Source organism: Amia ocellicauda, chromosome 5, assembly GCF_036373705.1.
Source record: "Amia ocellicauda isolate fAmiCal2 chromosome 5, fAmiCal2.hap1, whole genome shotgun sequence".
Taxonomy (NCBI): Eukaryota; Metazoa; Chordata; class Actinopteri; order Amiiformes; family Amiidae; genus Amia; species Amia ocellicauda.
The window spans coordinates 6,871,251-6,885,485 of record NC_089854.1 but is presented as its reverse complement, the minus strand read 5'-3'; the positions used below and the strand labels follow the sequence as shown (position 1 = coordinate 6,885,485).

Genomic DNA, 14,235 nt, shown 5'->3' with positions numbered 1-14,235 from the left:
ATATATATATAAAGACACCTAGCATGTAGCATGTGTAACGGATATTTAGATGTTCACTTAACAGGTATTCCTTCACAAGATTTGCTTCGTTGAGATAGACAGAGGGCCCTTTGAGGATGCACTCTCTTCGGACATCTATGCTATCATTCTGAGGGAGAGCACAGCATACAGAACAAAGCATTATCACTCACTGTTCTCAATGAACATCCAACTTATTGTATGTGCATACATGCGCATGCACACACACACCCCTTTACTCCTCATCTACTGTTATTTTCAAAAGAGTCATGGCCACCATCAAGTTTTTTATTTTTCTCCCTAGAACCCCTCCTCGAATTTGAAAACACCTTCAATAAGATTGATGAGTGCAAATCAAGCTGTGCAAAGAACTCTGACTGCAGTGGGATTGCGGCTGCATTCACCTACAAACACATTAAAGAAAAATCACTAAGAAAGCTCTGCTCTTTCCTTACAATTCAGGGCTAGGTTTAAAGTATAAACATAAGTGTTGGATGTTTATTCACTGTCCCAAGCGTTCACATACCTCACTCACTGTGAAGAGAGCAGGCCACCTGGTTTTGAAGTCTGCAATCAGGGGCGCCTCACGAACCAACTCATGTCTTCCCAACACAAATGTCCTGTCCATTTGCATCCTGACAGACTCTTCATTGTTTCTTCTCCTTACTTCTGAGAGGAGGGTAACTCTCATACCTTCCATACAGTAATTCAAGCCTTCCTTAGTTTTTTGACACCATAAGCAGGACTGCATTTGCCATCTGTTTTTGTAGTCGTGAAATATCAGTAAAATACACCGTTTTACATATTTACATTTTGCATAGAATTAATACTGGCATTAATAACCTTAGGGTACTTTTCGATTGTGTTTTCATTGTTCCAATGTACATTCTTCAACAACATTTTTTAACAGTGAACATGTCCAGTACAGGCTATTATCTTTGTTGCTAGGCCTACAGAAAAATAAATAAAGTATTGAAACGAGTCCAGGTGGTAATTACTTATTTAAAAATATGAGGAAAGAAAGCACAGTCGATCAATTCTTCGAAAACAAAACAGTGATGTTTATTTTGTTATACAGATTTACTGTATACTGTTAACTGACACTCTTTTTTATTTCTCCCGTGCAGATCTGACCTTGTACAGATCAGTGTGACGTATAACCCCCTTCCCTCATGATTCCCACCCCACAGTCACCGCTCCCCAGATGTTCCCCACCCTGGAGACGGGGGATAACAGAATCACGGGGAACCCTAATGAACCCCTAAATTATTCCCCACAATGATCCAAACCCAGTCCCAACACACAATAGAACCGCACTACACACATTACACTAAGATCCCCAAAGGAACTACCCACCCTCCATACACTTACCCCTACACCCCCCGCATTATGTTCCCCTAATGGCGTGTACACATACACAAACAATTACGTACAAGCTCTGCCTGGCAACACAGCAGTCGAATAGAAAAAAAAAACAGGAGGATGTCTACAGTATTTAACGTTTTTCAATTTGGTATCAATGCAGTAGGCTTAACAAACAATTCAGGCAGAGAGATAAAAAAATATATACAGTTGTGCTCAAAAGTATGCATACCCTTGGAGAATTGGTAATATATGTACCATTTTTAAAGAAAACATGAGTGTGCAGGCAAAACACAGATCTTTTATTTCTTATGGGATTCATATTCAACTGTAGGTTATAACAGAATGGCACAATCATAAAACAAAACATGGCAACAAAGAAAAAAATGAAATGACCCCTGTTCAAAAGTCTGCATACCCTTAGTTCTTAATACTGTGTATTGCCCCCTTTAGCATCAATGACAGAGTGAAGTCTTTTGTAATAGTTGTCTATGAGGCCCCAAATTCTTGCAGGTGGTATAGCTGCCAATTCGTCTTGGCAAAATGCCTCCAGGTCATGCAAAGTCTTTGTTCGTTTTGCATGAACGCACGTTTGAGATCTCCCCAGAGTGGCTCGATGATATTAAGGTCAGGAGACTGTGATGGCCACTCCAGAACCTTCACCTTTTTCTGCTGTAACCACTGGAGGGTCAACTTGGCCTTGTGCTTAGGGTCATTGTCGTGCTGGAAAGTCCAAGAGCGTCCCATGCGCAGCTTTCGTGCAGAAGAATGCAAATTGTCTGCCAGTATTTTCTGATAACATGCTGCATTCATCTTGCCATCAATTGTTATAAGATTTCAAGAGCTCACACACCCCCAAAACATCAGTGAGCCACCACCATGCTTCACAGTGGGGATGGTATTCTTTTCACTATAGGCCTTGTTGACCCCTCTCCAAACATAGCACTTATGGTTGTGACCATAAAGCTCTATTTTGGTCTCGTCACTCCAAATTACAGTGTGCAGAAGCTGTGAGGCGTGTCAAGGTGTTGTCGGGCACATTGTAACCGGGCTCTTGTGTGGCATTGGCGCAGTAAAGGCCTCTTTCTGGCAACTCGACCATGCAGCTCATTTTTGTTCAAGTATCGTCGTATTGTGCTCCTTGAAACAACCACACCGTCTTTTTCCAGAGCAGCCTGTATTTCTCGTGAGGTTACCTGTGGGTTTTTCTTTGTATCCCGAACAATTCTTCTGGCAGTTGTGGCTGAAATCTTTCTTGGTCTACCTGACCTTGGCTTGGTATCAAGAGATCCCAGAATTTTCCACTTCTTAATAAGTGATTGAACAGTACTGACTGGCATTTTCAAGGCTTTGGATATCTTTTAATATCCTTTTCCATCTTTATAAAGTTCCATTACCTTGTTACGCAGGTCTTTTGACAGTTCTTTTCTGCTCCCCATGGCTCAGTATCTAGCCTGCCCAGTGCATCCACGTGAGAGCTAACAAACTCATTGACTATTTATACACAGACACTAATTGCAATTTAAAAAGCCACAGGTGTGGGAAATTAACCTTTAATTGCCATTTTAATCTGTGTGTATCACCTTGTGTGTCTGTAACAAGGCCAAACATTCAAGGGTATGTAAACTTTTGATCAGGGGCATTTGGGTGATTTCTGTTATCATTATGATTTAAAAAGGAGCCAAAAAACTATGTGATAATAAATGGCTTCATATGATCACTATCCTTAAATAAAATAGTTTTTTTGCATGATCAGTCATATTTTCAGAATCAATGCCAAAATTTCACAATTTCTACCAGGGTATGCAAACTTTTGAGCACAACTGTATTATTATTAATGATATTATAAGAGAGTAAAAGAAAAAAGCACGATCACAAAAGAAAACACTGCAAAATAAAAAGTAATAATAAAATATATATATATATATATATACATACATACAGCTCTGGAAAAAAATAAGAGACCACTCCAAGTTCAGAAACCAATGTTAAGTGGTGTCATTTTTTATTTTTTTATGAGCTTTATTATATATGTGTGTGTGTGTGTGTGTGTGTTTAAAATTGAAATTGCTTTTTCAGTCAGAATACCAGAATGACATTTAAAAAGACTTGTCCAGTTGGAAGTACTTTTGTCACAAATCTCACTAAAACACTCTGCTCAGCACGTCTTTTCTGTTTTTCAGGCAATTGTCATGACAGTATATCACAATGATATACTATATAAAAAAGATTTAAAATAAAGTAACCACCAACGTGACCTTAAAATTAATTAGAGGAGAATTGAGCAATGCTTCAGAATACCTGGCAATGTAATGAGAAGCATACAAATAGAATACAATTATATACAATATCATAGAATAGACTTAGAGCAAAAACATATCACAATTCCGAGATACATCAATAAAATGTATTTATAAATGGTACTTATAAGCTTACCTTATAGGTAGAGCTATAACATATAATGCAGTCTTCTTATAGTATATGTAATTAAATAGCATTATAAGAGGTTTAATAAAAGCTAATAAATGGCATGGCAGATTATGATAATAGATTGATGTCAGTGTGAAAATGTCATGTTACAATACCATTTATGAAGTATGTTATTACATATATTATAACATACTATATCAAAAAAGTTTAAATAAAAATGCCTAATATTTATAATTTGTAATAATCATATAACAATTAACATAATTAATAACATGTTAATAGATTGTTTATAATGGACACTTGGACAATAAAGTGTTACCATTACTACTTATCTATTAATTTAAACTGGTCTTACTTACTGAATCACGCATTGCATTCTGGGAATTTTAAGACACCTGAAGAAAAAACTAAAACGGAGGACGTTTCTCTAAAGGCGATAATCTCAGGTAACTGAAAATCTATACTAGTTATTGAAATATAATGCAGAGAAATGTATAATTTGGTCCCTTTGGAAACTTTCATAACGCCACTGTGTGTGCGCAGTGCGGTCTGTAAAAGACGTGAAAAATGATTAAATAATATGCTAATTGAAGAGGAAACATCTGCGTACTAAACTCAGTGTAGAGTTTATTACGATTATTATGTATTCCTTTGCCAGATGCCCTTATCCAGGCTGACTTAGGCTATAGGATACAATAGCAAAACAAAAGTTCTAAATACAGCACAAAATGACTAATCAGACATAATACAAATTAAAGTTTCGAAATGACAGAAGTGCAGGTAAAATGCAGGTAAAATAAAGAGTTGGTTATTGAAGTCTGTTGAGAGTAGTTTCGATAGTTGGGGGGATTGCTGTTTGCGGGACAGCGGGAGGCTCTGCCTGCCTGTCAGCATCAGTGACTGTTGCAGTAGACACAGGCCAGTGGTTTCAGTTGAAAGATAGACTTAAGTTCCAAGTTAGCCTGGGGGTGAGGAGGCTAACTTTTCAGGCTAAGTCTTAGTCAGTCTTACTTTTTATGCAAACTGACTAACTTGCACAGACTAGTCTAAACCATTAGACTGGTCTTAATTTGACAGTCTAATATAGTTTTATGCAACCGGCCCCTGTAGTGTACATCAGCCGAAAGTTGTAGAGCACTGCAGTGGATGTGGATAATGAAGGGTTCTAATGCCTGTATCTCAAGATGGTACTTGTCATTGCAACCTTTTAGCTTTACCATTCAGTATCGCAAAGGTTCCAAAAACGTGGTTGCAGATTATTTGTCCGGGCTTCCAGAAGCCTTGGCTTTATAAATGTCACCATAGGTGCAAGGGGTGTCCACACCACACATTTTTATTTGAGTGAAGAGCTCATCACACCCAATAAGATTCTCTCCCCAGGCAGGCTCGACGGACCCCAAGGTACCACAAAAGGGTGAGTAAGGTAAGAACAAGTTTTATTTGTACACTGTCAAAACTGATACAGGGAATAACATCTGTTCAGTTCAAATCACATGAGATATTAAAGTTAATTAAACAAAAAGGGGTATATAATAGCTGTAATAATGATAATACAACTAGCTAAAATGCCTTTAATATACAGTTAGGTCCATAGATATTTGGACAGTGACACAATTGTCATCACTTTGGCTCTGTACGCCACCACAATGGATTCGAAAGGAAACAATCAAGATGTGCTTTAAGTGTCAAAACTAGGTTGCAAATCCTTTGCAGTCAATGACTGTCTATGGGTTTCAAACTTCAGGCAGTCATTGACTGCAAAGGATTTGCAACCAAGTTTTGAAACTCACAATGTAATTCATGATTGTTAGTTTGTCCAAATACTTTTGAACCGCTAAGATTGGGGGCACCACATATACAAATGGGTGTAATTCCTACACTGTTCACCCAATTTGGATGTAATTACCCTAAACTTAAGGATGAAGGTCTACACTTAAAGCATTAAAAATCTTGATTGTTTCCTTTCGAATCCATTGTGGTGAAGTACAGAGCCAAAGTGATGACAATTGTGTCACTGTCCAAATATTTATGGACCTAACTGTATCTGGGCAGCATAAAATCCTAAAAACCTAACCAAACCAAAAATAATAACAAAGAAACAGAAAACTACTATAAAATATATAGCTAAAAGTTTACTACTAAATACTGATCTCGCCAGCTATTGATTTCTTCCCACAGATGGCACGGCGCACAGACGCTGCAGATAAGTGCAAACACTGTTGTATGAACCATCGCCTTTCTTAGTCGTGCCTGCAAAAGACACAGATCTAGTAGTCCTGCAAAATGAGAGATCAATAAGGTAAGTACTGTGCAAAACAAAGCAATGTAAACAAGTCCTTGTGCAAAGATACAAACGAGGAAAGTCTCTGTGCAAAAAGATAGCGAATGAGTATAATATCGGTCTTTTTCGTTCCTCAGATGCAGCCGCTGGAGCAAAACCCATCACTGCAGTAGACAGTCTCCAAGGTAATCGATATCTTAATTCCAACCAAGAGAAATAAAACGGGGACAATTACTCTCAATAAAGCCGTTTTCTTCATAACAGTGTTTACGCTTCGTTCATTTAATTCTACAATGCAATTCTAACCTCAGTTTCCAGTACCAGCCTTTTCAGGAGCCTCTTGCCATCTGCTTGCTTTGTTGGTTGCTTTCGCACTGGATCATCTGGCCCCGTCCGGGTTCTCTTTAACGATTTATCATCCGCAGTATAAGTGATTGTTCACAGAAGCTGGATCTCCGCCGTCCTCCTCTGCCTTTCCTCCTGCCCTGGTCTTTGGGGTTTGCTGCGTCTCTCTTGCTGGCTGCTCTGTATGCTGCTGCCTGTTCCGATGTGGCCCCTGAGAGAGGAGACTTCCCAGGCGATAGAGGTGAAGGTGATAGATTAGATGAGCAGGCGCATCCACGTGGGGAATGTCTACCTGTGGTGTTCACCCAGCAATTTACCAATAAACCCATCACCCAAATAATAATATAATTAAACATATATAAACACAATCAAACCAGCAGACAAAAACCAATACAAAATTGTAATGCAAAAAAAAGTAAACAAAAAAAAAATACTAAATCAGTCAGTGATAAACCAGCCCAAATAAGTGATTCATTTGATAAGGTTATTTGATCATGTGTTTCCATATTTATTTATTTATATATTCAAGTGCAATAATACAACTGTATGGTTTTATATTTAAATTAATAATTATGCAACGGTCTATCCGGGTCTGATTAACGGTTTAGCTGGGGAAGAGGCGGACACAGCCACAGCTATAAAAGGCTCAGTATGTTGGTAACCAGGAGGGACGGTCTGACTTTAATTGAGACCTAGATGGAGAGTCTGTTTGAAGATCTAATTGTTTGCTACACTTGATGTGCTCACAATAAATTACCAAAAGGATATGAACATCCTAGATTTGTGTCACTCCTTGCTTGAGACCACTCTCACATGTTTACTTTGTGACAGGGGCCCGCCGGGGGGCTAATTGCCACAGGGCATGAGTGATGTTTGAGAGACAGGAGGGCTGAGAGCTGGGCGGCAAAGGATTGTACAGGATTGCAGACCACAGCAAAGCGTTGACACTGACAGTGGCTTTCTAGGCAACCAGAGGGGGAGGAATCCAGCTTAAGTGTTGGGAGACGATAAGAAATAACATCTGCACATCTGAACTGAACTAAAACTGAACTGAGATCCGTTTCCTGGGTGTGTGGTGTTGGGAAGGCATGAGGGGAGCCGGGAGGTGGGTGTGCAAGAGAGAAGTGTGCGAGAAAGATAGCAGGAAAACAGATTTCTAGATAACGAACTGTGCTTTGAACATTGACTATGACTTTGGATTGCGGATTGGACTTGGTTGCTGTGTGTGCTTTATGTTTAGATTATAGAGAGGAACCCATTTATGTGTTTAATTGGGCTCCAGAGGAGTTAGGTTTTTGTTTTCATTTTGTTTTGTTTACGCACTGTGAATAAACACACTTATTTCTGCACATCCCCATGTATTGTGTATCTTAAACCGCGCCTTGGATGTCACAGTACTAAGAACAATATAACATAACTTCCATGCAGTATTGCAGGGTTATGAGAAAATCACAAGCATCTAATCACAATGTGCTTGTTACCCATCCCTAAATAAGAGAGAGCCTACAGGGCCGTCACAGTACAGTAAACCTGACCCTCACCTAAGCCCGCTTGCAGGGCGGCTCCTCCTCCTCCAAGTCAGCGGGGGCACAGTTGAGAGGCTTGACAGCCGCGATGGCAGACCAGGGACCCTCACTTGCTTTACGTTTTCGGACCAGCCTCTTGGGGGCAGCAGGCTTCACCGCTGAGGGTTTCACTGGGGCTGCGGGAGCAGGGCCGAGCTTTCTGCGTTTGAAGGGGTGGGTGCACGAGTACATGGAGCCACCCTGAGTAGAGACCTTCCGCTTGGCCACGAGAGACATGGGCGCCGGCACCATTTGAGCTCCGGCAGTGGCCTGGGCCAGGGACACAGCTGGGGCAGTTTCCTTCTGTCCAAGAGTGAACCACTTTCTCTCCAGGGCTGGCGGGGAGGTTCTCCGCCACATGGAAGGTGGGGACAGCTGTCCTTTAGAAGGTCTCTGCCTGACTATGGTGGGTCTGTGGAGGGAGGCTGGGGCCTGAGCAGGCTCCTCCTGTTGCTGGACTGGGAGCTCGTGCTGCACTGGAAAAGCTGCTGCTGTCTCACTCACTGCAGGTCTCAGGAAAATATCTAACAAAGAAATATGTTAACACCTTGAAGCTTTCAACTCAGTGGCAATTGATCAATAACATATTGAGAAAAAAAACAACAATACACTGTTTTTATATCCCCGGCATATAAACTGATATGAAAAAATAAAAATCTATATGGATGAGTGAAGCATGACGTAAGACTTCTTAAATTAGAGCATGCATGTTTTTAATTAGAAGCCAGACTTTCTCAGTGCAACTGATTTCCATGGAACTTCGACTGGCAAATGAATATGCATATGCAGTAGATTAGATTGTAGCATTACTTGTCAAAAAAGAAATAGATTTCAAACCCCAGACACCATCGAGGATAAATGGGTACACGAAGTCTGCTCGTTACTTAGAACAAGACGTGTTCTCTGTGTGTACATCCCCCAGACAAGGGGTGTGATGGCTTAGCTCTGTACCATAGTCATCCTCATCTTCATGGTCAGCTAGATTGATGATCACGGGGGGATGCCTGGGAATCTCAAAGCCATCCATGATCTCTGTCTTGATGACCCTGTGGAGATGCGGATCCTCCTTCCTTGGGACAGGAGCTGCAAGAGGAATGCATTGGTCAGGCCAATTAATTACAAGACAAAGCATAAAAAGATTCAGGGGTACGAATTTTATTCTGTGTTCCAAGCAATTTGCTCATCAGACAACCATCTTTGCCCAAGTTGGTGAAATCGGGTGCTCACATTTACTGGCTGGCAAGAAGACCCCATCAATGATTCGGGACTTCTTGTGGTGAAAGGCACAGTGTGGCCTCTGGCAGCCAACAGGCTGTTTCTCCCAGTAGCAAGCGAGCTCCATGTGCATCTCCTGCAAGGCAAAACAAACAGAAACCTCAAGCATGCATAGACACAATACACACTGCAGGGGAAAGTAAAGTCAGGTGGGATTGATGCATTTCACAGTGAAACTATATTACACTGTTTAACAGCACGCCAGCGACGAACATGAAGTCAGGGCACAGGAGGAAGCATGCATTAACACATGCGGCGTTCCTGTCAAGTGACTGGGCAGGAGGGGTTGGACAGACGCTCACCATGTGCCGGTACTTGCAGACTTTGCGGAAGCAGCGGTTCTCCTGCCAGAGTTTGCACACTGTCTCGCTGCCCTTGGCCGCCTCGCAGTGATGGAACCAACAGCTCTCACCCTGCGGAGGGAGGATGACGGCGATCAGAAAAACATGCAGGAGTTTTCTACTCAACCATAAGGGAGGCTATGGGAAGCAGACTTACAAAGTCAAGCGACTTTCAGTTGGTTTGTGGTAAAATAAATACATAGGATTTCTCATAGTTGCAACAAATCTGCATCATCAGTACCAAACCTGTAGGATTTAAAGTCTTGATATCTCTGTGTACAAATATAGGTGTATTGGGAAAAGATGCAGTTGATAAAATCATACTTACAAATGCAGGCACTGAAATGTGGGGACCTTGAATTTCTTTATTAAGTAGTTCTGTGTAAGATCTACTGTGTTTATTGACAAGTTCGGAATACGATCTACTGTCTATATTAACCAAATCTGTGTACGGTCTCCTGGGCCTTACCTTAGTGCAGGTGGAGTTGAAAAATAAATGGCAGTCCTGTGCTTGGTTAGACATTCTTATCTTAAATAAGGCTTCTTCCTGACTAGGTTGGTTTTTCTTCAAAGGTTCGGGCAGCTTCTTCCTGGCTCACGTCTTCTACAGGTCCTAAAAGAACACAACCCATGAGCTATAAGGTAAAGGGAACTTGCTCTATTTCCCCCCTTTGACACACAGCTCCTAGGGTCCCTCTCATCAGCTGCCTGAAATCACTAGAGATGGATGGGGCAAGTCCTTTTCTTGTTCTCTCTCTCCTCTCTCTCTCGCTTAATGTTTTTGTTTATTGTTGTTGTTTTTTGTTTGTTAAAGGGGGACAATGAGGGGGTGCATGTGGGAGTGGGGAATAAGGCAAGTGGGGTGTGGAGGAGGAGGCAGATTTTTCCTGATTCCAGAAGACAGCCGGGAATAAGAAAACCAAAATGGTGGGGGGGGGGGGGGAAATAAATCTTCTACTGCAGAGTCCACTGTTGGGGGGCTGAGGGCTATGATAGAGAGAAATAGGTTGGAGGGGGGGTGCCATGTTGTCACAGCAGAGGGGGAAGAATTAAAAAAGTAGAGAAGTCAGCCATCTTCTAGATCAGCGGTTCCCAACATTGGTCCTGGAGGACCTGCTGCCCTACTGTTTTTTTGTCCAACCTAGCTCTAAATTAATTAATTGAACCCTTAATTGAGCAATGCATTAAATTGTGTTATAAAAAAATTAACTTAAAACCCCTACTGTTTTAAATAATTAAAATACTTTTTAACTTTGACTGTTTTTTCAATTAAGAGTTCAATTAAGTAATCAAGAGTATTTGTTGTCAGTCATCTTCAGGCATGGAGGACAAGTTGCTTCTTTACGTCAATTTAAAAACACACAACAACAGAGAATACACCACAACCCCATTTTTCCCCATACAACATAATTTTAAATGAAGATGCAATAAATAGGTTGTGTGTTAGAAAACACAGGTTGAATGATAAAAATGTTTCCCACCCCATTTACAGTACCCTGGCCATGTTTTACACACCCATCAGGGTACCTGAAAGCAACCATTTTATCAATCTAATGACCTCAGACACACCTTGTTCACATTTGTAGTTTAAAGCATCTCAGCAGAGTTCAAGTGTGTAAACAAATAAACAAACATCTGGAAACAGGAATACAAGGTTGACAATTTTACATAACCAAACCAAACACAAAACTATTTAACCACTTATTAACCACAAAACCACTGCTTGGACAGTGCGGGAGCAGCTTCCCTGAATAAATATGTTAATGTATTATTTTAATGATGATACTTGATGTGTATATCAAGTTCAGCTTTAAAACACGTTATTAGAGAATAGTAACTTGGTGTACCTTTATCCTTCTCTAGAATACCAATCCTTTGTTAAATTAGGAAGATGACCAATCTTCACATCAGAATCTGTGGTTTGAATGTGGAGCATCTCAGTAGAATACATTCAGATGACATCACAGTATGATGCCTGCCAGATGACATCACAGTAGGACACATGTCAGATCACACATCACAGTTAGTAACCATACCAACCTGCAGCTCAACACCAGCACTCCACTAAAACTAAGTAGGTCTGGGCTTGATCAGTACTTGGATGGAAGAGGTGTTGGTGAGACCAGTAGAGGGCACTTCACCCTGTGGTCTGTGTGGATCCCAAAGCCCGAGTACAGTGATGGGGACACTGTGCTGTGAATAAGTGTTGTCCTTTGGATGAGAAGTAAAACCGAGGTCCTGACCACTCTCTGTGGTCATTAAAAATCCCAGGGCATTTCTCAAAAAGAGTAGGGGTATTACCCCGGTGTCCTGTCCAAATTTCCAACTATAGCTCCAAAAAATGTCCCTATAAATAATAATGTCCAAGTCAACAACAAAAGTAGCAAGTTTAACAGGGATTGTATTCACACCCAATTACATTTCAATAAGAATTCACTACCACCAACCTTCCATAAGATAAATCCAGCCAGCTTTTATTTTTAATACAATTATTTATCCAATTAGTTTAAAAAAGAAAGTGAGGAGTCCTCCTAGATCTTTCTCATGCGTTACTTCATCTAGTTCTATTCCTCCCAAGTTATTATCATGATTTATTTATTTTTTAATGTATTGTTCTGGAGGTTTGTTGCACTCAGTGCTTGTTATTGTGTGGAACCCAGTAGCAGCCCTTCGTGGTTATTAGCTAATAGGATGTTACGTATTAATATGGGATGTCCTATATAGAGCTCATGTTCCCGTTAGTTAGTGAGTTGCGCGCAGATTCCCGTTTCGGGCGGCTCTGTACATGGGCTGTACTGGGGCAAGAGAGTCACTTTGTAGTCATATTCGGTTTGTTTACCTGATTTCTATAAATAAACAGCTAAACTGCGGATCGTTTGACATGTGGACATATTTCAACCTCGCCTCCAAAATATAAAAGTGCATACACAAGCCCAGGAGGGGGTGCACGGTGCCATATCTTGTATTCACCTAGAAACTCCTACATCAGGGGTGGAAACAGCTGATTTACAATGAAGACGCATATTTCTAGCAGGTGCACAAATAGAAAATGGTGCATCCTCACCCGTTTCAATCACAGAGACCCACTGAAATAGATAAGCACCAGAAACCATGTTTAGTTTGCATGTATAATCTCGGTTGATGTATGATTTTTCGCTGGCGATATGTGATTGCGAAGCAAAGATATGTTTGAGTCCAAATCTGCCTGATTTCATGGATTTCATGGAGATTTTGAGCTACGTTTTGTCCAAATCATCCTTGCCCTCAAGACACAAAATGCTTGGAAAGTTTCTATTTTGTTTATCTATATGCCTACCATAATCTTTAACAAATTACAACAATTAAAAGTGATATTTTTTTGCATACTTCTATTAAACCATAACAAACAGAGGTCAAACTACCTTCTGGCCTTACCCTTAACTTGACCTTATCTTTCTTAAGTATACATGTAGTAAGCCTTGTGAGAGAGGAATTGCTAACTTTACAACGTAATATTGTTAGCTGGAAACAAACTAGCTCTCTCTCTCACCTGTCCTGTATCTGACTTGGGTAACTCCTAATCACTTCTCTTTGTCTTAGTATAATTATAAGTCCTACTAACGATAGACACTCAGTTAAGAGCATTGCATAAAACTGTTTTTCCTTAGATTGATCTTAGACTTGTCTTACTTAGTAAATCGTGCATTGCATTCTGGGAATTTTAAGACACCTGAAGAAAAAAACAAAAATGGCGGACGTTTCTCTAACAGCGATGATCCCAGTTAACTGAAAATCTGTGCTAGTTATTGGATTATAATGCAGAGAAATGTATAATTTGGTCCCTTTGGAAACTTTCATAACGCCACTGTGTGTGCGCAGTGCGGTCTGTAAAAGACGTGAAAAATGATTAAATAATATGCTAATTGAAGAGGAAACATCTGCGTACTAAACTCAGTGTAGAGTTTATTAACGATTATTATGTATTCCTTTGCCAGATGCCCTTATCCAGGCTGACTTAGGCTATAGGATACAATAGCAAAACAAAAGTTCTAAATACAGCACAAAATGACTAATCAGACATAATACAAATTAAAGTTTCGAAATGACAGAAGTGCAGGTAAAATGCAGGTAAAATAAAGAGTTGGTTATTGAAGTCTGTTGAGAGTAGTTTCGATAGTTGGGGGATTGCTGTTTGCGGGACAGCGGGAGGCTCTGCCTGCCTGTCAGCATCAGTGACTGTTGCAGTAGACACAGGCCAGTGGTTTCAGTTGAAAGATAGACTTAAGTTCCAAGTTAGCCTGGGGGTGAGGAGGCTAACTTTTCAGGCTAAGTCTTAGTCAGTCTTACTTTTTATGCAAACTGACTAACTTGCACAGACTAGTCTAAACCATTAGACTGGTCTTAATTTGACAGTCTAATATAGTTTTATGCAACCAGCCCCTGTAGTGTACATCAGCCGAAAGTTGTAGAGCACTGCAGTGGATGTGGATAATGAAGGGTTCTAATGCCTGTATCTCAAGATGGTACTTGTCATTGCAACCTTTTAGCTTTACCATTCAGTATCGCAAAGGTTCCAAAAACGTGGTTGCAGATTATTTGTCCGGGCTTCCAGAAGCCTTGGCTTTATAAATGTCACCAT

At 40.5% G+C, this 14,235-nt stretch overlaps 1 protein-coding gene across 1 annotated transcript; it reads right to left on the bottom strand.

Annotated features, from left to right (window-relative positions):
• Nucleotides 1-4,128: 4,128 nt before the first annotated feature.
• On the bottom strand, nt 4,129-9,852 carry LOC136750507 (uncharacterized). Its single transcript, XM_066705665.1, has 7 exons — nt 9,817-9,852; nt 9,579-9,689; nt 9,229-9,352; nt 8,953-9,084; nt 7,978-8,525; nt 6,398-6,660; nt 4,129-4,205 (listed from the first exon to the last, which is right to left on the bottom strand). Exons 1-5 carry the CDS (start codon nt 9,850-9,852, stop codon nt 7,978-7,980), a joined length of 951 nt encoding a protein of 316 aa, XP_066561762.1. The 3' UTR covers nt 4,129-4,205; nt 6,398-6,660.
• Nucleotides 9,853-14,235: the final 4,383 nt, after the last annotated feature.